The sequence below is a fragment of the Trachurus japonicus genome, chromosome 14 (genome assembly GCF_045865225.1).
Source record: "Trachurus japonicus isolate A0001 chromosome 14, Traja_1.0".
Taxonomy (NCBI): domain Eukaryota; kingdom Metazoa; phylum Chordata; class Actinopteri; order Carangiformes; family Carangidae; genus Trachurus; species Trachurus japonicus.
The window spans coordinates 3,703,085-3,729,164 of record NC_140920.1 but is presented as its reverse complement, the minus strand read 5'-3'; the positions used below and the strand labels follow the sequence as shown (position 1 = coordinate 3,729,164).

Sequence of the window (26,080 nt, the reverse complement as noted above, 5' to 3'; positions counted from 1 at the left end):
CAGGTATAAAGGAAAAGGGCAGGTCAGGAGGGGGGTGGGGTTAGGTGGAGATCCAAAAAGTGACTGTGCATGTCAGCGACGGGGCGCAGCCAAAAAAAGAAGAGAGAGAGAGAGGGAGAGAGGGTTGGGCTGTTACTGTAAATGTGATTCTCAAGAGGCTGAGCAGAGTACTGTAAACCAAAAGAGAGGGGGAAAAGAAAAAGAAAAAGAAGATCCAGCTTGTCTCAGCTCGGTGTAAATCCATCACCTCATGGACGCCAGGATTTCACAGCAGCAGCAGCAGCAGCAGCAGCTCTAAGCTAAAAACAAAAACAAAAACACACCGCACCTATTAGGCCGTCATGTCGAGCGGCCCTGGCCTCGGTGCACCCGACCTGGCCGAGGGCCCCCAGACCACCGGACCCGTCGGGCTGCAGACCCTGTTGGACCTGCTGGTGGGCGTCTACCAGGAGTTCTACTCCTCGCCCTTTGCAAGGGAAAAGTATGTTTCTGGTTTCCTACAGTGGGGTGAGTGTCTCTCTCTCAATTCAATTCAATTCAATTAGCTTTATTGGCATGATGAACAGGGATTTGTTGTTGCCAAAGCATTGTATAAACTATTTCAATATAACAATACAGTATTACATATTTCAATATTCAATAACAAATAAACAATATTCCATATAAACTACATTACAATAGAATTTAATACAATCAGGTATAAATAATGGTGCAGGTAAAGATGTTACAAAGCAGAAGTAAGCGATCCGGTGGTGTTGGCTAACTTCCTGTCAGATGATGGAGTTAGCAGTCCCCGCCCTCGTCCCTACGTCACCACATTCACGTGCATCCCTTGGCTGCACACACAGAGAGGACTGCCCCTTTATGTCGTTCTCTCTCCTCATTGGATAAAGGTTGTAGGATACAAGGAAAGTTTTCTCCTCGGCTCAGAGCAGAGCAGAGTGACTGACAGACCCGTGTTTCAGACCAAACACTCTATGTAAGTGATTGCTGTCGGAAGATAGAACTATTTAAGACTTATATTAACACAAATATTCCGCTTACTTCTGCTTTAATACAATCAGGTATAAATAATGGTGCAGGTAAAGATGTTAAAGTGAGTCCCTCAGGCTGTGGCAAGCAGTTACATATTTGGCTGCCAGAGGAGCTGCTGGCCCTTCTCCTAGCAGGATTGACATTTTCTCTTCTGGTGTTAGCAGGTGGAATCTTTTGATTTTCTTAGTTAATTCTTTGAAGTGGGTGTCTCTTATTAAAGAGTATTTCTCACAGTGGAGCAGGAAGTGCATCTCTGTTTCAGTTTCTCCTGTGGAGCAGTGAGCACATACGCGCTGCTCTCTGGGCAGCCATGTCTGTCGGTGTCGTCCTTTCTCTACAGCGAGCTGGTGGTCACTCGTCTTTGTTTTATGTCTCTGACAGAGTGGAGGTATTCAGCCAATTTATATTCTCTGTTTAGAGTTAAATAACAATTTAGTCTGCTTTGAGTTTTTGTTTTCTCTCTCTCTCTGTTTGCATATATCAATTCAATTCAATTTCGCTTTATTGGCATGACAGTTAAAAGAACTATGTTGCCAAAGCATTAGGAATCAATGACACAATACAACTCATGAAACCAAATATACAACAATATACAAATAAATAAAAAGTGTACATAAAATTATTTACCCTATGCATGTGTGTGTGAGCATGCACGTGTGTGCTGATCAAGTTCTCTCTCTCTCTTCACTGCAAAAACTCAAAATCTTACCAAGAATATTTGTCTTATTTCTAGTCAAAATGTCATTTCTAGTCAAAACAAATCTCATTCTACTTAAAATAAGACTCATCACATTAAAAAGTAGCTTGTTTTTAGACACTTTTTACTTCTTTCAAGCATATTTTCACTTGGAATAAGTAGAAAAATCTGATAGTGGAGCAAGTTTTTCTTTCTTATTACAAGAACAAAAATCTTGCTTTCACTGGCAGATTTTTCTACTTATTTCAAGTGAAAATGTGAAAATATCTAAAAACAAGTTAATTTTTAGGTGATGATTCTTATTTTAAGTGGAAAGAGATTAGTCTTTGACTAGAAATGAGACATTTTGACAAGAAATAAGACAAATATTCTTGGAAGGATTTTGAGTTTTTTCAGTGTTATACATAGTCTAAATGACATGAAACTTAAAATAAAATAAAAAATAATATGTGTGTGTGTGTGTGGTAAGATTGGGCATCATTAGACTGTTGCAAGTTGTTATATATAAAACATACACATATTGTTCTTAAATGATGACAGTAACAAATGATAATAAAAAAGGACAACAATATTAAATGACATCAATAGTGGTTCTGATCAGCATTCGTGTACTTTTCTAGTATCGTGGCAGAATGTTACATATTGTGCAGCTAATTTAGTAAATTGTGGATCTTCTCCCAGAAATACTTTTAACAGATCATCTCCTGTTTCCTCTCTGTCTCTCTCTCTCTCTGTGTGTTTGCATATAAATCACTCACCTTGCTCCTGACAGTACGTAGCTACATGTCGCCTGGCAACAACTTTGTTTGGTCACAGATCAAGAACAATCAAAGTGGCCGCTACCCGGAGCTCAGCACACGACATACTGTAGCATCATGTGTGACTCAACAACAGTCGGTGTGTGTGTGTGTGTGTGTGTGTGTGTGTGTGTGTGTGTGTGTGTGTTTGTGCTGCTCAGAGCTCAGCTGCTGCTGCTGCTGCTGCATTCCTGGGCAGGAAACCATGAGTTCAATCATTATTTAACTCTACCGTGGCTGCATGCACCCCATGCCAACATGACGTGTCACTTAGCAACCAACCACTTTGTTTAGTCGTTCACAAACTCGGGGCCAGTTTCTCCAAGATATTTCAGACTGCTCTGTCGTCTTACGTCAGGGACACACCGTTGGCCGTTGACCTGCTATGAAGAAGTATGCTCTGTCTCTTTACATACAGTTTGCAACTTTCCCCAGTGACATAATTCAATTTTTTTCCATATTGTCTCCATATGCAGCTGCTGGTTTAACTATCAAGTGATGCATTGGACACATATCCAGTGTGAAAGTATGCATCAGCTGTAAAAAAAAAAAAAAAAAAAAACTGAGACTGGTCTGATGTACGTTAGAGAATTCAACACAAAACAAAAGCTGTGTCCCATTTCAGGGGTTGCATCCCATGTGGTGTAGGAAGGCGTGGCAAGACTGAACTAAACTGAGTTAGTCTGGCCTACGTCTGCTACCAGCTGTGTTCATCTTTACGAACTAAGGTGTCATCATTTCTCAATCTTGACTGCACAATTCTGCTGAGATCTGATGTCTGTTTTCCTTCCTTGGTTAAACCAAACACAAGTTATGATGAGTATTGCAGATGTTTGGCATACAACAGGGAACACCTACCAAACATTTTCATTTCATTTCATTTCATTTTCATTTATTGTTTATTTGACGAGGACAGTCCACATGCCGGATTTAGCTCAATGCTAATTTCCATCCGGAGCCCTCACATTTAAAGACAGACAGACAGACATACCATACAAACAGATAACTGCGTATATATAAGAAGTATTAGCAGCAGTTACAACAATAAGAAAACAGATAACAACCTGCATAAATATAAGAGAGGACAGAGTACTAGCAGCAGTTATAGCAGTAAGAAATAAGAAAACAGATAACACCAGCACTAATTATACTCAATCCATCTGTGGGGTTACCATTTATATGGATGGAAAAAGGTGATAGGCTAGAAATTATATTACTATTAGATTGCATTACTTTAATTTATCACTTTAACTTTGTATAATTCAATGAATGTACGCTGATACGTATGTTTGGAGCACTGTGTTGTTTAGTTTGTCTTCATTGATATTAATGTGGCAGACAAAATAATCGCGGCCCACAGACCTGTTGTGTGGTTTGTTGTTTGGTTCAAAATCGGTTTTCTCTTGTCTTGATCACAGATTTTTGTTGTTGGAATCAACTGTTATAACCCAACCCCGTTAAAAACCTAAAGCCGCGCTAGATTCCCTTCAAACACTAGCTACAGTATACAGTATTTTCCATGGATTTAGTGGTGCTGTGAAAGCTCTCAGCACCACGGCTCTAAACTGAGCCTGGTAGGTTACAGGAGGGGAGTTATGAAGATATGAAGAGCTCAGCTGAGAGAGACCACACAGAACTGCCTCGGTAACCTCTGTGCTACGACCCCAGAGTGCACGGCACTTAAAAGCAACAGGAGACCATCGCAAGTCATGAAAGTCAACGCTCCTCTGTTGACCTGCTGCCACTCCCGATGAACCTTGGAGAGGCCGAGAGACGGACGTGACTCAGTGACAGACTGATTCATGACAACACACACACATAAGAGCTAGAAGAGCACGTCGCTGCTTAGATTTACAGTGGTCTTCCTGCCAGGCATCGATCTTTAAAACCCTCCTGTTGTCCCTCTGGGTCAAGGAAGGAAGGAAGGACGAAGGGAAAGAAGGAAGGAAGGACAAAGGGAAAGATGGGAGGAAAGAAGGAAGGGAAAAAGGAAGGAATGATAGAAGGAGGGAGGGAACAGATTGGGTCAATTGGGTCAAAAAGGAAGGAACGAAGGGAAGGAAGGAAGGGAGGGAATAAGGACTGTGGAAAGAAGGAAAGGTAAAAGGAAGGAATGAAGGATTGAGGGAAGGAACAGATTCATTCAAGGAAAGAAGAAGAAGGAAGGAGGAAGGAAGGAATGGAAAAAGGACTGTGGAAAGAAGGAAAGGAAAAAGAAAGGAAAGAAGGGTCGAGGGAAGGAACAGATTTGTTCAAGGAAGGAAGAAAGAAGGAAGGAAAAAGGGAAGGAAAGAAAGATGAAGGGAAGAAACAGATTCGTTCAAGGAAGGAAGAAGAAAGAAGGGAGGGGGAAAGGATTGTGGAAAGAAGGAAGGGAAAAAAGATGGAGGTAGGGAACATATTTGTTCAAGGAAGGAAGAAGAAGGAAGGGAGGAAAAAGTGAAGGAAAGAAAGATGGAGGGATAGGGAACAGATCAGGTCAATTGGATCAAAAGAGATAGGAAGAAGTAAGGACAAATGGAAGGAAGGAAGGGAAAAAGGATTGTGGAAAGAAGGAAGGATGGAGGAAGGGAACAGATTGGGTCAACTTGACCCAGAAGGACAACAGGAGGTTAAATATCGAAGGTGGCTCGATTTAGTCTGTAACTGTTGATGAATTATCACCCATCTGCCCTCACTCCTCCTCCTCCTCCTCCTCCGTTATTGACATAATCTGTCCAAACACGTGACTGTGGCTGTGCACGTACCTATTGTATTGTATTGTCTAGTGTAGCAGAGAGGGAGTGGGGGAAAGGTGGGTGGGTGATTATGTGTGCCCCCCCCTTGCCCACACACACACACACACACACACACACACACACACACACACTCCAAATTTAACCACCACATGAGTCGAGGAATGAGGATCCAGTGTCACTGTGATCTGTGATGAAGCCGTTTTCTGGCTTCAGTTTGAGCTTCAGAGTAAAACAGCTTCACTGCCAAAAGCTTATAGAGGCATCCCAATCAGTCAGGAGTCAGTAATGTTTTAAAGTTATGTGTTGTTTTATCCTACTCCCCTAGCTTATAATTGGCAAATTTAACATTAAAGGGATACACCAACATTTTTTTTCTTCGTGTCCTGCCTCACTCCCGAGTCCATGACCAGCAGATAGACACCATCCTTTCGACTGTGCGTGCAGTAACAAGGGAGATAGAGCCGTATCGCCCGTAATTAGCTTAGCTCAAACGCTGGAAGTGTATAGGTAGTGTTAGCCTGCCTCCACCTGAAGTCATCAGAGACGCTCTTCAGCAACTCTAAACGGGCCGATCTTCGTCTCAGAGCTGACAAAACTCTCCGGTAAGGCATCTTGAGCGGTCAAATCGGAGGGTTCAAGCAAAGACGCTTTATTTTGGTTCAAGCTAGCTACATCGAGGGTAGGTTAGCTTCCTATTTCAAAGTAAAAGCACAAATTCTATCGTCATGGTTTTCTGTATGTGAAGGGCAACGGGTGTTTTATTTTGTGAAAGTAACTGGAAGTGCGTTGGTCACAACGGCGAGCTTGAGTAGCGCCAAATTTGTCTGAACAAAATTGTAAACAGCTGGTATTTAGACAAATTAACGACACACTGCTGATCTAAACGGCTACTTTCTCACCTAAACATGTTTGAAATGTTGACAAAGTGATATATTTACAGAGTTTAGAACTAAAATGAAATCAGCTTCTGACTGCTGATTTCGGCTCGGGTAGGAGGCAGGCTAACACTACCCATACACTTCCAGTGTTTGAGCTAAGCTAATTACGGGCGATACGGCCTCTATCTCCCTTGTTGCTGCACGCACAGTCGAAAGGATGGTGTCTATCTGCTGGTCATGGACTCGGGAGTGAGGCAAGACACACAAAAAAAATGTTGGCGTATCCCTTTAACATTAAGGACCTGATGGAGCGAGGGCGGGGTTAGTAAAACGATTACAGACAATATATAACTTTTTAGTTGCGCTTTACTTCACACTATTCAATTTTTGTTGTGTCACAGTGCGTAGTTTGTCATTTGTAGAAGAAATACTGATTGAACTTGAACTTTACATCCACAGTTCACTCACATTAGGCCGTGGAAGCTGCCAGAGCCGTGAGCCGTCCAACTGTGTCCGTCTGATCTGATGCCAGATTTAATAAGTAAACTGCCTCTTCTATTCTCGGCGTTCAGTCTGTGCAGGAAACATTTTAATAAAATGTCATCAGACCAAATATTTAACTTGGATCTCGAATAACAGTAATATCTGTTATGTGAGGGGTGATGCTGTAGGTGGACATCTGAAAACATTTATGGTTTTATATTACATTTGCTGTTAATGTTTAACTGCAGGTGACACATTTTGGTCTTCATGATTCCTAATAATCGTTGTTGTTGTCATTATTACATTGATGCACAAAAACAACGATATATCTGAGTGAGGAGAGAGGGATCAGAGGGATTTGCATGGATTTGGGTAAGACAAGAATACAATCTGCAGGCTGCCTTAAAGCCTGATGTAAAAAAAAGACTGAACACATTTCTTGTCCACAAATGAACTCTATGAATGGCCTTTAGTCACCAACATGTGATGCTGCTATCACAAGACAACCTCGACTTTCCACATATCTTTTACACTGCTGTGTACCACTGTGATTGTGCTGGATTCACTTTTTCCAAAGCTGTATCATCACCATTTAAATGCATGTCAGTGTTTTGTACACATTATGCAGTCACACATTCAACCAGCTGTTTTTTTTTTCCAAGCTGCGTTCAGTTTGGTGTAAAACTACTAGGCCTCAGTAGATGATTTGTACTACAGCTTTTATAGTCATTTAATCCATTTAATGAGGAAGTAACACGTAAGTGAGCTGATAATGAGGCTGTGTGTAACAAGTGAGAAGAGCTCCAATGCTAAAAAACAACTGATTCAACAAATTAAATTCCCCTTCTCCAAATCAAAACTTCTTCAAGTGTTGACATCTCAATTTTTTTGGTGTTCTGTGTTCCTCCAGAATGATGTTGGGACTACAGATGGAAATTAGCTCTAGGGGCTAAATCTGGTATCTCTTCGTTGTTCTACAATTGATTAATGGTATTGTACACTGTCCTGTAATAATAAACTAAACTGAACTAAACTAAATTTAAAATATTCTGGCCACAATCTATCACATCCAGTAGTCGAGTTGAAGGGGGATGAGGGGGGATGGTATCCCCCCTGAAATAAAAACGATCAAAATCATCCCCCCTGAAAAAATGCCATCCCCCCTCTCCATCCCTCCCATTTTTACATAAAATGTTGGACATATAACTTGTAATTATAGGCTGTCAAATCAATTTTAACATTAATTAAAAAAAATCTATTGATAGTTGATTTCATTAAAAAACATTTGCACAAATCAAGCCTATCCACTTTTCCATGTTGATAAAAGTATTAAAATGATAATTCAAGGGATATTTAGGCTATAATAGATAAAAATGTGCGATTAATTTGCGATTAATCGTGAGTTAACTATGACATTCATGAGATTAATCGGGATTAAATATTTTAATAACAGCCCTTGTTATTTCATCATTAGAGAGTAGGCCTACGCATGTTGAATAAAAGAAATAATAAAATCTGAGGGCACAAATAAAAAAATTCAAATAAACTTGGCTTGATTTGATTTGAGAGGATTAAGAAGTCTTATTTTTTCAGTGTTTTGTTTTGATATCGTATTTACATGAGTTGACCATCCCCCCTGAATTTTTTTTACAACTCGACTACTGATCACATCATAAGACATAACACTTTTTATTGATCCCACTTGTAGGAAATTCACCTGCAACAGTAGCATAGAAGCACAGGACAAGTAAAGAAAGTAAGGAATACAAACATAAAGACAGTCACTACTACAGTATGTACAAAATATAGGAAAAACAAAAACATGTACTGTTAGGCTATAGAGAAAAACCATAAATACGTTGCTTGATCAGAAATAATGCACCGTGTGGGTGGGCATGAAAACAAGTAAATGTAGGCTACAGCTTGTAAATGAAACTGTGCTAAGAAAGAAAGATCCGGAAGAACAAAAACTTTATTCAACAATCATATTTTTTCTGCTCGCAAGGTTTTTACATCCACAGAATCAGATAAAATGGGACAAGAAAAGAATGAATGTTGTTTATGAGTCTGTTTCTATGTAAAATGCAGCATCACAACATCACAAGGCAGTGATGCAGCACACATGTCTCCTGTCATGTGGGTGGGTGGGCCGCAGCATAAAGGACCTTTTCACAGTTGTTCTGCTGCAGGAAACTTTTAGTTCTCGTGCTACAGTTAAGTGTGTGTTAATGAAGCCACGGTTTACACTGCGCCTCTGCCCCACTTGCATTCCTGTCAGTGTGTGTGAGGACGAGAGGGGGAATGAAAATAAAAATAAAGGACTGGAAAATTTGCCTCGATTCATAAATGATAGCTGCTATTTTTAGCCGTTAAGAGTGACTCCAATTCAGACAGTTGCTGTGCTGAAGAGAGGAACTCCCTTTATGGCAAACTGAACCCTCTGTTGAGCTGGGAGGACACGGAGAGCAGCATGTTCTCAGTTTAAAGCAGCGCTCTGTTATGTGAGAGCAAAACAGCCACATTGTGAAGAAAGAAAGAGCAAAGAAGCATTTTATATTTGTTTTTTTCAAATTTAGCACCAATTAGAACTGCATTTTTTGTTTCATTGTCCGTTATATGACGAAGGCAGGCAGTTTTTGTTTCAGATAATGCAAAAATGTGAAGTTGTGTGAGTTGTTTTGGGTTGATGATGATGTAAAGTTGGAATGGTTCTTCAGAAAAGAAGTCTTTACTATAGCTACACTGCAAAAACTCAAAATCTTTCCAAGAATATTTGTCTTATTTCTCGTCAAAATGTCTCATTTCTAGTCAAAACTAATCTCTTTCCACTTAAAATTAGACTCATCACCTAAAAATTAACTTGTTTTTAGATAATTTTCACTTGTTTCAAACACATTTTCAATTGAGTTAAGTAGAAAAATCTGCCAGTGAAAGTAAGTTTTTTGTGCTTGTAATAAGAAAGAAAAACTTGCTCCACTGTCAGATTTTTCTACTTATTTCAAGTGAAAATATGCTTGAAAGAAGTAAAAAGTGTCTAAAAACAAGCTACTTTTTAATGTGAAGAGTCTTATTTTAAGTGGAATTAGATTTGTTTTGACTAGAAATGACATTTTGACTAGAAATAAGACAAATATTCTTGGTAAGATTTTGAGTTTTTGCAGTGTACTTTCATAAAAAAAGTGCCTGGTCAATAAGAAAAAGTGAATTATTTATGTGAATTCCATGTGGTTTTTGTTTTGTCTGTGCTCTGATGATTTAGTTTGTTGTCTAAATATGAAATGTGTCTTGTAAGCCCTTACAGGCTGGGCGCCTTAATTGGTGCATGACACTTCAATAAACATGAATTCATTCCACTCCATCATCTTAAAATCAATAAAATCCACATTAACCTTTCTCATTTTCTTGCTCTTGATAACCATCAGACCACTAATTTAGTTTTAGTTTTATTTACTTGCACCATCAAAATCAAGGACAATTACAAAAACAGAAATGAAACAAGAAGGGGAGGTAATAAAAAGCCTGTAGCCTATGGGCTTATACAAAATACCTTCCCGAAAAATATGCAAAAATTCAAGAACAATTCAATAACAGCAAAAAAGTGCCTTATTATAACAAAATGTGAAATGATAGCGTATGAGTGGGTGATCTCTATAGGTGAAGGCTACATTACAACACAACATGTGTTATTATTTTTGGACGTCACACAGTTTCTCCTCCCCTCACAGCTGAGCCCCTGGTGAGACAGGTGAGGAGGACTCGCATCAAGAGAGAAGACTTTCACATCCTGAAGGTGATTGGCAGAGGCACGTTCAGCGAGGTGAGCGGGTCTGAGGCAGAAATCAAACATTTTCAGACACGTAGAACCAGTAAATGATCTGACAAAGTGTCGATATAAGATTTTTGGAGTCTACACATTAAAGATTTTAGATTTTTAACTAATGCCATAACACAAAATACACTCTGGACCATCATCTGTCCCCATAAAACCACACACTGTATGTTGTATGATGGTATATAATGTTTTTATTGTCTGTTTTTGATGTAGACATTCTTCTCTTTAGTTTCTCAGTGTCATTTTTGAAAGATTGCAAGTTCAACACTACTATTTTTGTAATTTGCACTTTTGTCTCATACATTTTTTTTAATAGAAATCATGACTAATAATATAATACTGGTATAATAATAACGTGACTTCTCACAGGGTTCAATAAAAACTGTCTGACTGCTAAGCCCAGAAAATGTGTATAAACTCTCTCCTGGAACTATAATATGAAGTGAAGTTAATAAAAACACTGTTTTGAAAAATAAAATCTAACCGTTTATTAACCCTGAATCAAAAAGTTTGCAAAAAACACATTTACACACTGATTATTTGGCTGAATCTACGTTTTACCATAATAAGTGATGACAGCATCCAATGTTTGTGGTTGTTGTGTTGTGTTGTGTTGTTGCAGGTTGCTGTGGCGAGGATGCGAAGCACACAACAGGTGTACGCTCTAAAGATTATGAATAAGTGGGACATGCTGCGGCGAGGAGAGGTACACAAACAAACACACAAACATGGGCTCACTCACACAGTCGTAGAATAAACACAGGACAGGCAGGGAGGGAGGGAAATAAGGACGGAAAGTGAAATGAAATGAAATGGAGGCTAAAGTCTCTTTGATTCAAGCTGGACGCCCTTTAGTTTTCTACCTGCAGCTCTTTGTTTTGTCTCGTTCAGACAGCGTGTTACCAGGAGGAGAGGGAGGTTTTACTGAGGGGCGACAGACGCTGGATTACAGAGCTGCACTACGCCTTTCAGGACGACAACTATTTGGTATGTACTGTATATGAACACACCATTAGTTACACTGCAAAAACTCAAAATCTTACCAAGAATATTTGTCTTATTTCTAGTCAAAACGTCTCATTATACTTAAAATAAGACTCATCACATTAAAAAGTAGCTTGTTTTTAGACACTTTTTACTTCTGTCAAGCATATTTTCACTTGAAACAAGTAGAAAAATCTGATAGTGGAGCAAGTTTTTCTTTCTTGTTACAAGCACAAAAAACTTACTTTCACTGGCAGATTTTACTACTTATTTCAAGTTAAAGTTTGTTTGAAACAAATGGAAATTATTTAAAAGCAAGTTCATTTTTAGATGATGATTCTTATTTTAAGAGAAAAGAGTTTAGTTTTGATTAGAAATTAGACATTTTGACAAGAAATAAGACAAATATTCTTGGAAAGATTTTGAGTTTTTGCAGTGTATGATGTCAACTAATGTATCAAACACATACAGTATTTATTTAACTTTTCTCTCACCCATCCATCCGCCCTCTCAGTATCTGGTGATGGATTACTACGTCGGAGGAGACCTGCTGACTCTGCTCAGTAAGTTTGGAGACCGGATCCCTGAGGACATGGCTCAGTTCTACCTGGCTGAGATGGTCATGGCCATTGACTCCATCCACAGGCTGGGTTATGTACACAGGTAGACCGTCCTCATAATGCTCCTCTGACTTCCTCATTCATTCTTTTTGCTGCATTTTATATCTAGATATATAGATATATAAGCCATTAATGAACATGGGATTTATTTTGGAGGGTTATTTTAGATTTTTAACTAATGCCATAACACAAAATACACTCTGGACCATCATCTGTCCCCATAAAGTCACATATTGTGTGTTGCATGATGGTATATACTGTTTTTATTGTCTGTTTTTGATGTAGACATTCTCCTCTTTAGTTTTTCAGTGTCATTTTTGAAAGGATGCAAGTTCAACACTTACATGGTTCTAATTTGCACTTTTGTCTCATACATTTGTTTTTTATAGAAATCATGACTAAAAATATAATACCGATATAATAATAACGTGACTTTTCACATGGTTCAATCAAAACTGCTAAGTCCAGAAAATGTGTATAAACTCTCTCCTGGAACTATAATATGAAGTGAATAAAAGTTTAAAAAACTGTTTAAAAAAAAAAAAAAAAATCTAACCTTTTATTAACCTTGAATCAAAATGTTTGCTAAAAAACGTGAAATGTTAGCACATCTTAATTAGTAAATTTGAGGACAAAATACTCAAATTTGTGCATAGCTGAAACGTGTCAGCGTGTTTTTGCATGATGTGAGCCAGAATAAATCATGTGAAAAGTGAGTATTTTGACCTGAAATTTATTAATAAAGATGTGCTACCAATGCAAGTTTTTTGCAAACTTTTCCATTCATATTAAGTCTTTGGTTCAGCACTCTGATTTGAATGAGCCTTTTTGTTGAAGCACAACCTCTCCTATCTCTTATCTTTTATCAACCCTGTTCCTTACGCAGAGACATCAAACCTGACAACATCCTGCTGACAGCTGACGGACACATCAGACTGGGGGACTTTGGGTCATGTCTGAGGCTCTTAGAGGATGGGATGGTGAGAGCTGACTTGACTTGCAGAGAAAATATTGGCAAACATCCAGCACATCGTGGAATAAAATGAAAATAATACCATAATGTAACGACATTAAAGTAAGTTTTAAGAGAAAATTCTGCTTAAATTGACCCGGAAACCAAAAGGACTGGAGAATAATGGTAGGAAGCTCTGTGCTACAGCTGTGAAGGGAAACTAAAATAGAGAGACATGTTGAGCCAGAGATCCAAGAGTAGACAGATTTCGGTCGTCAATGAGCTTATTTTTAAAATCATCCATTTTATTTCATGGCAGGTTCACTCAGCCCTCGCGGTCGGGACCCCTGACTATTTGTCTCCAGAGATTTTGAGGGCCGTAGAGGGAGGTGGAGGTTACGGTCCGGAGTGTGACTGGTGGGCGTTGGGTATCTGCGCGTACGAGATGCTGCTGGGGACGACGCCGTTCTACGCAGAGTCTATTTCTGAAACATACGCCAAGATCATCAACTTTCAGGTAAAGTAGATCATCAATGTTGTCAATCATTTAAAGGGATAGTTCAACATTTTGGCAAATTGGCCCATTGCCATAATCCCTATAGTCATAGCAGTAGGTTCGTTACCTTTAATTGTCGGTGCAAGCTATTTTTAGAACAGCGGAGCAGAGCCGTGAGCTGCTCAGAGCTACGCTACGGAGGCTCATGGGATTTCTTGGTTTCCTTCATCAAACTCATCAAATACACAATCCAACAACTCCAAAGTGCTCTGGTGGACAAGTTGTGACCTGCACATTCACCACGCTATGAGATAATAACACAACGTTACCAGACAGAGTTGTTTTAGAGGGAAATACAGAGACTGTTGATGAAAAACTGTCCCTGAAGGCAACGTGCATCAGCGGTTTTGCATGAATTTATCTCTAAAACAACTCTGTCTGGTAACGTTGTGTTATTATCTCATAGTGTGGTGAATGTGCAGGTCACAACTTGTCCACCAGAGCGTTGTGGAGTTGTTGGATTGTGTATTTGATGAGTTTGATGAGGGAAACCAAGAAATCCCATGAGCCTCTGTAGCGTAGCTCTGAGCAGCTCACGGCTCCGCTCCGCCGTTCTATAAATAGCTTGCACCGACAATTAAAGGTAACAAACCTACTGCTATGACTATAGTGATTATGGCAATGGGCCAATTTGCCAAAATGTTGAACTATCCCTATAATGTCACCTTCTTAAAAAAAAAAAAAATTAAATCCAGGAGTATTTCGAGTTCCCTCCATCCGGCCCTGAGATTTCAGACAACGCCCGGTCCTTCGTCACTGGACTCATCTCTGAGAGGGAAATCCGTCTGGGGAGGAAAGGCATCAGTGACTTCAGGAGCCACCCGTTTTTCTGTGGACTGGACTGGGGGTCGCTGCATAAACACCCGGCCCCCTACCTACCCGAAGTATCCAATCCCACCGACACCTCCAACTTTGACATTCTGGATGACTGTCTCAGCGAAATGGTACCGGTGCTGTCTTTAATTAATTAAACATCCTTACCTTTCCCTCTCATATCATGCCATGCACTTTATTCTGGAGCCTAGGTTGTGTCTGAAAGAAAACTCCATACTTGCAGAAACTGTGTGAGACTTCTGCATGAAACCTCAAATTATTATTTTTAGGAAGCTGTCTGCAGATACGAATAAAATTTGACACAAATTCTGATATTTTTTTTGTTTGTGCCACTCATTCAAAGTGTGGCTGGCTTCTAACAAAATAACACACCTAACCTTTGCTAGTATGAAAATTGGAAAATCTGTTGTGTTCTGCAGGAGACGCTGTCTGATGTAATGGACAGAGCACCAATAGGAGTACACTTGGCTTTTGTTGGATATTCTTTCACCGCTACCAGGTGAACTGAATGGCTCGTTTTCTGTGCATCAAACAACTCTCTACCTGTATTAGAAGCCGTCCTTGGTGTCATTTAACGGGTCTGTCTTTACAGTCAGACGGGTGCTGTCGACCGCAGTCAGGACATCATGATGCAGATGGACCACACGAGGCTCAGGGAGTTCGAGGGCCTGTACACGCCGGAGAAGCTGGTGAGAATATAATTTATAAACATGTCAGAACTTCCGGTAACACTTTACTTGACGCTTATCTTTATAACGCATTATGACTTATGATGCAGTTATAGCACTGTATAGCTATAGCTATAAACACTCATAAATGATCATAATGCTTTATAACAATAATCGTAACACACTATAAAGCATTTTTATCTTGACTTATAAGGTCAGGTATTATAATACGTTATAATTGTAAGTAACTGGCTGACAATGCCCACATCGATAATGCATTAAATGCATTAAATATAGTTATAATGTGTTATATAAAAAACCATTATAAAATGCTCTATGATGTCTTATGCTTATTGTTATAAAGCCTTATGATAATTAATGAGTGTTAATAATGATAGTTATACACATTTATAAGCCAATTATAACACATTATAACTACATTAATAATGCATTATCAATGTGGACATTGTCAGTGAGTTACTAACAATTATAACCTATTATAATACCTGACCTTAAGGGAGATAATAAGTCATGATAAAATGCTTTATAGTGTGTTATGCTTATTGTTATAAAGCATTATGATAATTTACAGTATGAGTGTTTATAACTATAGTTATACAGTGCTATAACTGCATTATAACTCATTATAAGTATGGTAAATGTGTTATAGAGATAGGCGTCAAGTAAAGTGTTACCGAACTTCCATTTGTCCCCCATATGTTCATGTAACGGCTATAAATATCGTTCCTGCTTGTTTTTAATTGTTGTACTGGACCCAATCTGTGTGTGGTTCTGATCCAGGGTCAGCTGTTGCATCTCACAGATACTCTACCAGACGACCTGCCTGCGCTGTTGGATCTCCCATTCACTCTGGAGCAAGGTTGTGCCGCGTCCACCCACACCACCACCGAGGAGGAGGAGGAGGAGACGGACGAGATATCAGGACTCAGTGAAGACTTGCAGCGGTAAGAGTTTATAGACGTATCATCTTTAACCAGTGCATCTGTGTTGCCTATCCTCAATGATTTGCAATTTAAAGCCCCCAGTATGCAACTTATTTGGCTTTTTATTAGCAAAAATCAAATCTGTCTTTCATAAATACGTATTTCACTGAAGTGGAATCACAGCCGCATACAAATGAAAGCTTTCTGGTACCTTAGAATGAGTTGTTACAAGTCGTTACAAATACATAAGTGGGCGACGCACCGAACCGAGGCGGCCATGTTGCATCGCCATTTTTTACGTTGAGTGGCAGCGTGACCGTAGGTAACCACGGAAACTGAGCGGAGCTGTGGGCTCGGCCTGTTAAAACTGTCACCACTGTGTAGTGTGAGGAAGGACGGAGGCACCGGTGTTGCATTCAGGTGCAGTCAGGCAGACGGCCGTCGGCAAACCAACCGGATGTCATTTTACTCCACCAGAGAAAGACGGTAAAACAATACCACATCACCATGACAACATGTTGTCACGCCTGTATTGTATTGTCTCGTGCTGGCGGACCACTTGTTTACATAGACGCTTGTTTATCCTGTTACATGCAGCGTCTGTTGTCTGTCTGACGTCTGCCCGATTTCACGTGAATGCAACATCAAGAATACGTTCAGATATGCAACCGCACCGCTAGATGGGGGGAATTCCTACATATTATACCTTTAAGGAACACAAATTTTTTAGGAAACCTAACCCGACAAATGACCTATAACTTCACACAACCCAACAGAAGTGTGAAGAAGAAAACAAACAGGTTGGAAATTGTTCAGTTGCCAGTTGGGGCATCGTTTCACTTATTATTTACCTTAGGGGCAAGAAAGTCAGGGAGAGAGCGGTTAGGAACACACACACACACACATAAACAAACATACACAAACCACACCCATGCTTGTATCCGCTGGAAACACTTCCGTTGTGTTGTACAGTAGCACAGTAGTTTGTTTATTTGCATGTGTTGTGATTTTTTTTTTTTGTAGCACTCGTGTTGATTATGTTTTCTGAATTTGCAGAACATTTGAATGTTCACATGTTTTCCTAAGTTGCCATGTGTTGAGCTCTCAGAGCCACATACGAATGTATCTACAGTATTTCCCATATCATAGTCGACTGTTCCTCTGTAAATGACATGTTTTTAAGATGCTCAGTTAGATTAATATTGAACAAAGTTTTTTTGAATTGCTCTTAAGTGCAGGTTAGTTAAGGAATATGGTCACAGTCTTTTGTTTTGTATTTTCCAGCAGGTTACAGGAAGCAGAGAGGAAATATTGTGAGCTGGAGAAAGAAATGGAGAGATTGAAGGAGGAGATGCAGGACAGGAGATCCCCCAAAGTAACAGGCAAGTGATCCACAGCCCTGCCTCTTCATCACCACCATCATCATCATCATCATCATCATAATCGTCTCTCTATTGACCCCTTGCACGTGACGTAACGTTCCACTCGCGGTAGCTACGGACGCCATGGTGGACGTCAATTAAATTCAATGGGCGCGTTATAGTTTTGTGACATACTGGGGTTGTAGGGTTTCCCCTCCTTTTCCACTGAGCTGGTTCCAGTGCTGGTTCGGAGCCAGAGCCTGACTAGCACCGGTTCTTTGCTTTTCCACCGCTTAAGAACTGGTTATTGGTTCTTAAAACTGGTCCCAAGCACCAACTCCTTGCTGGGCTAGAAGCTAAGAACCGGGGGCTGGCCACTGGCGGCGGGGTTACATGAGCAACAGGACCAGTGCGAAGATATACAGACACGTTATCAATGCCATTATAAGTTAGTTTATCTACAGTGTATAGTCGATGTAAACACAGTTGAAGCTAACTAGCTGAGCTACGGGGAGCATACATCAGTCCGACTGCCCAAAAGTCAGACGGCTCATTTCTCCGACTACCCATTCTACAGTGTTAAGGTTAGGTTTAGGGTAAGGTTAAGGGTTAGAGCTACTTAAGTCGGAGAAGTGGGAGGTCGGACTAATGGACGCAAAAATAAAGAAATGTATGGTCGGAGAAATGGGTAGTCGGACAGACGTCATGCGCCCCTGAGCTACATGCTGTGGCTAACAACAGCTAAGGCTCATATTAAACATAGCACCATCACAACGTAGTTGCCGCGGGCCGATCGCGGCGATTACAACGAAGACGGCTTCCTGTTTTATTTTATTTTTCAGCCGGGTTTCTTCAGAGAATGATCACTAATTATACAGACGTCGGGGTCAGGTCTTCAACACCCACGGGTCGGACCAGGTTTTAATTTCCAGGTCCGTTAACTGTAGTTAGCAGCAGCAAAGACAGGAGAAGCTGCTGTATGGGGAGTGTGGCACTGACTTGACGTTATAGCTCCTTAGCAGTGGAAAAATCACAGAAAAATGAGATATTCTACGGCGAATAACAAATAAACAAACAGAATATTGCAACGGATGAGTAGATATTCTATTTTAAAAGTGATAATGCTGTGAGGTTGTAGTGTGAAGTGATTGAGCCACATTGTTGGACGGCACCCATACACAGTACATTATCACTGAGCACTTTCTGCCGTCCGTCATGGTGTCACCTCTCGCGTCACGTGATAATTCTGACGTAGCTGCAAAGGGTCAATACAGCATGGGCTGTTCCTCTCTCTTTCACCTTATATTTTATGTAGTTATACCGTGATGGCATCATAGGAACCAGTACCATTTTGACACTGGTGGATGTTGACGAGGAGCCACAACATCCACAGGGGAGCTTTAAAAAGAGACACAGAAAACACAGAGTTAGAGTCGTGACTTTAAATTTAACCCAGTTGGTGAAAAAAAAAAATTCGAAGGCTGTTTTCCAAATGCAAGGTATTTCAGTCACATTACCTAATCACGCAGACATCCACACAGCACCAAGTCCTTCTTCACAGTCCTGAGTCTTGTTAAGAACAACATAAATGTGAGGTGGAATGAGTTCCAGACAATATGAGCCACTCTGAATAAACACAGCGCTGCACAGTCCCAGCGGCAGCATCTGCTTATACTGGAGGCCTCGGTCAGAACATGGTGATAAATACCCACTCTAAGAATAGCCTCGGTATGCAGGAACTTGGATGCCCGCGTTTCCATAAATCAATACGGTGTCATGAGCTTTTTAAAGATGCAGTGATGAGGGTCTTCCAGCTGCTCGACTGACGGATAAAGGTGTTATGAATAATGATGACCACGACTCCTGCATGCGCACAAAAGACATGAACGCAAAAAAAACATGAACGCACTCCATGTGTGCACTGCAAAAACTCTTATTTCTTGTCAAAATGTCTCATTTCTAGTCTCTTTCCACTTAAAATGAGACTCGTCACCTAAAAATGAACTTGTTTTTATATCATTTCACTTGTTTCAAACAAATTTTCACTTGAAATAAGTAGAAAAATCTGCCAGTGAAAGTTGCAAGTTTTTTGTGCTTGTAATAAGGAAGAAAAACTTGCTCCACTATCAGATTTTTCTACTTATTTCAAGTGAAAATATGCTTGAAAGAAGTAAAAAGTGTCTAAAAACAAGCTGATGAGTCTTATTTTAAGTAGAATGAGATTTGTTTTGACTAGAAATGACATTTTTACTAGAAATAAGACAAATATTCTTGGTAAGATTTTGAGTTTTTTGCAGTGTGTTGACACTCACTCGCCTCACTCAGCTTCTTTCTCTCCTTTTCACACTGTCATCCCTTTCATCACCACAAATATGTTGTTGTGTGTTTGTTTTTTTCTTTTCTTTTTTTTTCTTTTTGGTTCTGTTCTGTTTCTCTGTATCGCTGCAAATCTGACAAGCCGGCAGTGCATCCCATCATGACTGAATGCCTGCAACAGAGCTGCTGCTGCACATCATGGCCTCTGATGTTCCTCTCTCTCCTCCAGTCACAGAGCTGAGTATCTGCCCAGCCACTCTTGCTCTGCCTGCCCACTGTGTGGACACACCGGGGGATGTAAGCCTATCTTTACTCCACTTCTATATTCTCTGTCTCTGCTTGACCCGGGAAAACAAAAAGAAAAAAACTATTGTGAAACAGTATAATATAACCTGTGTGATTTGTCTAATTCATTTGCAGAGGCCTTGTGTAAGTAACTAAAGATATCCATAGGTTTGATAATGGGCAAACAGAGAGTGTGTGTGTGTGTGTATATGTATGTGACATGAAATGTGTACAGCTGGCCAAGCTCTTTATACAGTATGTTCCTACATGGGTTTGCTCTGCTCACTGGTCTCATTTGCATATGTTGCAGTGGAGGAGAGCGCCCCCAGCCTGCCACTACCCACTGGTGATCCCCCTCCACCGCCACCTGCTCCTGTTCCACAGGGTACAAGACTATCACCACTCATTTACTGTATGATTCAACAGATGTAAAGTTTACAATGCAACAACAATATTGACATGGTTTTCAGTTCTTTTATAATACTACTACTACTAATAATAATAATAATAATAATAATAAAGTTTATTTATATAGCACCTTACAATATCTGGAATGATGAACAAAGTGCTTTACATAACAAATACAAAGAGAAAGAGAACACAGAAATGATAAAATACATGACAAATGACAAATGTCACTGGGTATTAAAAGCCTTTCTAAATAAATGAGTTTTAAGATTTGACTTGAAGAGTGCCAGGTCATTAATAAAATGTAATTCAGGGGGTTAGGAGTTCCACAGTTCCACTTTTGATTCGGTTCTTAAGTAGAAAATAGTAGTAGCTAGTTCTCATAATTTCTCCCAATTGCTAAATCATTCCCATTGATAACCAATCATTAGTTAAGATTTCAATGTTTCAGTATTTTTCAGTATTTCTAATTCTTAATTTTAACGCAAAGACAGGAACTGTACAGGAACTGTTTGCACAAACATCTCACTTATTTTAATTTACTTTGATGTTTATGCAAAAAAAATGTCACCACTGTACACAATTATTGTTATTTTTCAATAAATAGCCCAAAAATCCTATTATATCATTGACTTAAAGGGACAACGAGGAGTTTTGGAAAAGCGAAGTGTTTTCACACTACATTTATGAGCCTCTGCGCACCGTGAAATTCTTTGACCGGCGCAAGACAGACTCATGTTTTCATTCATCAAGAATTAAAGTCAGAGGTTCGAAGACGATCACATACCGTCGTAGTTCCCACCATAAACGGCGATTCGGCGGCGTTATTCTCATGACTCGCCACGAAACCGAAAGTAAGGAAACGCTGGTCGGCTCGACCAGCATTTCCACCACCACTAATAATAACAAAATAATGATAGAGACAAAACGATATATTTATCGAAAATGGGCCCATTAACAAGTGTGGGTAACGTAGATTCATCCACATTAATATGAAACTTTTTTATTGTCGCGGAATTTTTGGTTCTGCCGCTGGAGAAAGGCAAGGCAAGGCAAGGCAATTTATTTGTATAGCCCGTTTTTACAAACAGTTTGTCTCAAAGGGCTTTACATGGCATCATAACAACATCCTCTGTCCTTAGACCCAATGGCGATTCTGGGGGGTGGCCTGGGGTGGCACTGGCCACCCCTGAAAACTCATTGGCCACCCCTGTGGCCACCCCAAATTTGATAGGTAGTTGTTGGTTAAGTTCGTCAACACAAGAAACAAGAGGAACGCTGTCACACACTCCTCTACACACAGTCACTGTAGCTGTGCCTCGCTCCGCTCTCTCTCTCTCTCTCTCTCTCTCTCTCTCCCTCTCTCTCTCTCTGTCACACACACACATACATACGGGCGCATAGGTCGCGCTTGACCGCTAATAAACGGTAAATGCGCTATATCGCGCTAATTGTACAGTGTTGAAATGAACACACTTTATACAGAGTGCAGTCAAACACCAGGCTAAAGAGAGAGGAACAGCAGATCCTCTGACTGCGCAGTCAGCTGCAGGTGAGTGACAGACAGGTGACTGTGAACCAGCGACACCAGTGAGGCACAAGTTAACGTCCGTTTGTGGTCAGACCTTCCGTCACGGGGTCGGGGACGAGCTGCTGCATAACTGACACACATCAGGCTACTGTAGCCTAGGCTAAGTCCTCCTGTTAATATGTTTGCTGTGAAATAGGACTAGACTGTGCAGTACCTATTCTTAGTAGACCGGAAAGCAGCAGATGATAGAAGCGTCATTACAACCAGAGGAGACAGGAGATTTTTATTTTTTAGAGAATTGAGACTTGACTTAATTATTATTATTCATTATTTGGTAAAGAAAAAAAGAAAAAAAAAAAAGACTTGTGAACATCTCTGGCCCCCACTACTTAACTTTAGTTTTCATTCTTGCATTAGAGCATGGCATTTAATGTTTTAATGTCATGCTGTAATTTTCTGTCATGTTTGTACATTTACTAGCTATACATAATGAATATTGCACTGAAGCTTGATTTTAAGAAAATCGTGAATCAAATCAGAATTGTAATATCTGCCCGAATAATTGCAATTAGATCTTTTCCCAAAATCGTTCAGCCCTAGATGCACTTAAGAATATCCATGTTCTGTGTTTCTAAGAAACTTGTTCTGTAAATTGTTTACTTGTGATCCAACATCTGAAGCTCAGTGCTGATGCTTTTCTGTAAATACTATAGTTTTCTAATAATAATAATAATAGCAACTTCTTCCAGTTTTAGGCTTACAATTACAGGTTAAAGTCCCACCCACTCCATAGGCTGCATACAGATAATTTTTATATGGTTGAAGAGACAATGGTGTAGCTACTTGCTCATCCCTAGCCATCTGGCCACCATCTGTGTCACCTGTATTGTTACCTACGTTTGCTTTACTAATTTAGGCAGCATCTTGTGATTAAACAAAAACACACGTGTGCTGGCAAAAAACAAACCAAAAAATCAAATTCCAGTATCTCCAACAAATTTAGATGTAAGATAAATAATAACATAAACCAAGCATGTTAAGAGCAATTTCAGTTTTTTCTTACAAGCATAGTTTATCTTTTGCTTACAGATAGCCTACACTTTTTAATGAGGCCTATCTTTAAATATTAAGCTTTAATTTGAATGTTTGGGTTTCTTCTGTTGCCTAGATTGCTGTGTTTATTTAATCACTAGATAGGGCTTCAATTAGTAAAGAACACACAGGTAACAATACAGGTAATACAGATAATGAGCTAATGACTGATGAATGTTATTCTATAGGATGAGTTAAGAGCAGGTGAATTTTGCTGCCCTGATACAAATTGTGAAGAGGTGAGGACTTTTATCCACTACAAGGCTCTTAGAAAAGCTGTACCCTATCCTGAACAATTACTGATTAAAAACCGACATGTTAAAACAACCAGAGAGTACCAAGAACTGTGAAAAAAATACTGTTTTTTAAAAGTTTTTTTTTTTTTTTTTTTTTTTTTACCAGTAAACCTTTCTTCTTGACATTTATGAGACAGGAAATCATGGGCGAGAGAGAGGTAATGTGACATGCAGTAAAGAACCTCCAGCCAAGATTTGAACCGCGGTCGGCTGCGTATATCACAATAGTTTTGTTATGCCATGGCCACCCCACACTAGCTTTGTGTCCCATCTTGGCCACCCCAGTAAAAATATCCTGGATACGCCACTGCTTAGACCCTCACATCGACTGAGGAAAAACTCCATGGAAACCCTTTTAACAGGGAAAACTCCTCGTTGTCCCTTTAATTCCAATATAATCAAGAGAAATGTCCAGTTTTCTCAGCTCTAACATTGTGATTCATTGTGTTTTGGTCTGCAGGTCCGACTGCCACAGGTGACGAGTGAGTTGTACCTGTTGGTGTGTGCAGAAGGCGGCGAGGTCCAAGCCTGGGAGAGACACTGTTACACTGAACTCTCCTGAGTGCAGTTAGGTTGGCACATGTTGACTTTCTCCTATTGCAACAGCAGGACCGCGGGCCACGGCTCTAAGCCCACTCACTGCCACACTCCTTTAGCCTCTTAAACTTTAAAAAGACGGTAAAGCAGGACGAATGGGAACTTCTGGGCGTGCCATTAACGTAGGAGCATTTATGTTCTCCAACTGATGGGAGAGAAGCGTTTCTTTCAGATTGCTGCGAGCTGATGAGGAAGAAATGATGAGGACACTTTCTGACCTACCTTGTCCGTCCACCAGCCTGAAAGGTTACGGTAGAGACGCCCTGAGTCTCGGCTAACTTTAACCTGTTGCCAGAAATATTTACCTAAGGTTACTCTGTTGTCTTTTGAAAAGGAACTTGTCAATTTTTTTTTTTTTTTTTACAACCAAAAAGATCTAGTCAGTAGAAGAAGTTACTGAACCAAAGATATGGAGGAACAAACATGTGGTGAGGAGGGTTATGCTAACCCTTATCCTTACCCTTTTTGCCTTGTCTCCTTTTTTGTTTTTATTTTATTGTTTGGCCATAAACGGGTTGTATGGTACAGGGATCCTAAAACACTATGCACAGATCAGAACCGGGAGACCTACAGCTTTCAAACTGTGTGCAATTTGTCCATGTTGTGTGAACACTGAATCTGGTAAAGGCCAAAACACACTTCAAGTACCTGTAAGGTTCACTCCATGAGTATAGTATCTTCAGGCATTTTATATTACAAACTTTATTGTGGTATAGAGTGGATTTTAGATTGATAAAACTACCATTTGCCCCTCAATGCAACCAATAACCCATTATGTCAAAGTGAAAACCAACTGAACGATCTCTATTTACAGTCCCTTTGACAGCAGTTACTTTGAGATCCTTTTTATCTCTTGAGCATGTTTTAGTCTTTTTTCCATAGATCCTTCATTTCCTTCATAGGAGTGGTATTAGCCAGGTAATGTAATGCAAAAAGTCCAAATGGGCTGTCAACTGCCTTTCACTCAAAGAGGCAGGAGTTGATTGACTATAAGGAGGTCTGGGGGAAGTTCTGCAGGAGCTAGTCCACTTGTCCATTTGCATCCTTAAGTAAGACAATGTGATATGTGAGGAAAAGCAGCATATGAACGTGTGAGTGAATGTGTAAGTGCAGCATGTAACTTTACAGTGTGTATAAGTGCAGTTAATTTCCCGTCGTGCCATGACCATAAAGGCCTGAGGTGGTCGTCCTTCCAGCAGGTTGTGAAGAGTCGAGTCAGTTGGGTTTGAGTTCTTTCCTGTCCAATGTCTCCATGTGGACTCCAGTCAAGGTCTATAGTAGGCTACATAGCTTATCTACAATAAATGTAAACAGATTTTGAGTCTTAGCACAAAGGGTCATAGCTGAGGGTCTTAATACGTTTGTACTTTTGTACTTAGTATCTATGAGGTGCTGTGAGGAAGTTCTTGAATCAGGAAGTTCAGTTATTGCCCCAACTCACCCCACACTTGTTCTAAGGGAGAACACAGTTATCTGGCTAGCTGTTTAACATCTAACAAAGTCTAGCTAGTAACGGTTGAACCTATAAAAAGGAAATACCTATGTATGGCAGCTTAGAATAAGGCAATACGTACAATACGAATGTACAATATAAAATGTGAACAATGGTACTATCATCCACAATGATAGTACCAGAAGGTCAGAGAAGGTATAAAAAGTACTTCTAATGCTCACAAGTGGCACTCTCCAATTACAACAAATTACAATTATAATTGATTATAACAGTGTGTATATTCTCATTTTCAAAATATATAAGAAATGGTGGTGTCCCCTGTTTGTATAATTGGTTCTTATGTGAGAACCCTGTCGTGTTCACCAAGATTAAGAGATTTTCAAAACTGTAAAAATGTTTCCTTTGTCATTATGGGTTGTTCAGAGGATATTGATGGGCACAGTGGTAATTTTATCAGTTTTAAATGACAGCACCTAGCAACCAAAGCACAATAAAGTGTGCAGAATAATGGAGGTGTCTAAAGACACTGGAGTTATTACAATGGATACAACTTTTTCTTATGTATCTTAGAGTATTTGCACCTAGGGGTGGTTTGTACATGTTTGCGTTGCACAACTACAGTATAGACATGTTTTTGATGTGCCTGTTTTGGTATCAGAGGTGATTCAAGCAGAACAAGTCACGCTTGTACTGTAGGATGACTGACATCAGCTGTTTCATTCA

At 39.9% G+C, this 26,080-nt stretch overlaps 1 protein-coding gene across 5 annotated transcripts; it reads left to right on the top strand.

Annotated features, from left to right (window-relative positions):
* The first annotated feature begins 318 nt into the window (after nt 1-318).
* Nucleotides 319-24,690, top strand: dmpk (DM1 protein kinase). 5 transcript variants are annotated; one of them, XM_085797116.1, is made up of 15 exons: nt 319-507; nt 10,354-10,445; nt 11,083-11,166; nt 11,352-11,447; nt 11,959-12,107; nt 12,951-13,044; nt 13,336-13,533; nt 14,268-14,516; nt 14,826-14,905; nt 14,999-15,095; nt 15,876-16,039; nt 17,306-17,400; nt 19,925-19,992; nt 20,291-20,365; nt 23,768-24,690. In XM_085797116.1, exons 1-15 carry the CDS (start codon nt 342-344, stop codon nt 23,867-23,869), a joined length of 1,809 nt encoding a protein of 602 aa, XP_085653242.1. In that variant the 5' UTR covers nt 319-341; the 3' UTR covers nt 23,870-24,690. The 5 variants fall into 5 exon arrangements, 4 of the variants coding, with proteins under 4 accessions (XP_085653242.1, XP_085653241.1, XP_085653244.1 ...); XM_085797115.1 differs by having other exon boundaries at nt 17,303-17,400; nt 23,768-24,689; XM_085797118.1 differs by lacking the exon at nt 19,925-19,992.
* The last annotated feature ends 1,390 nt before the right edge of the window (nt 24,691-26,080 follow it).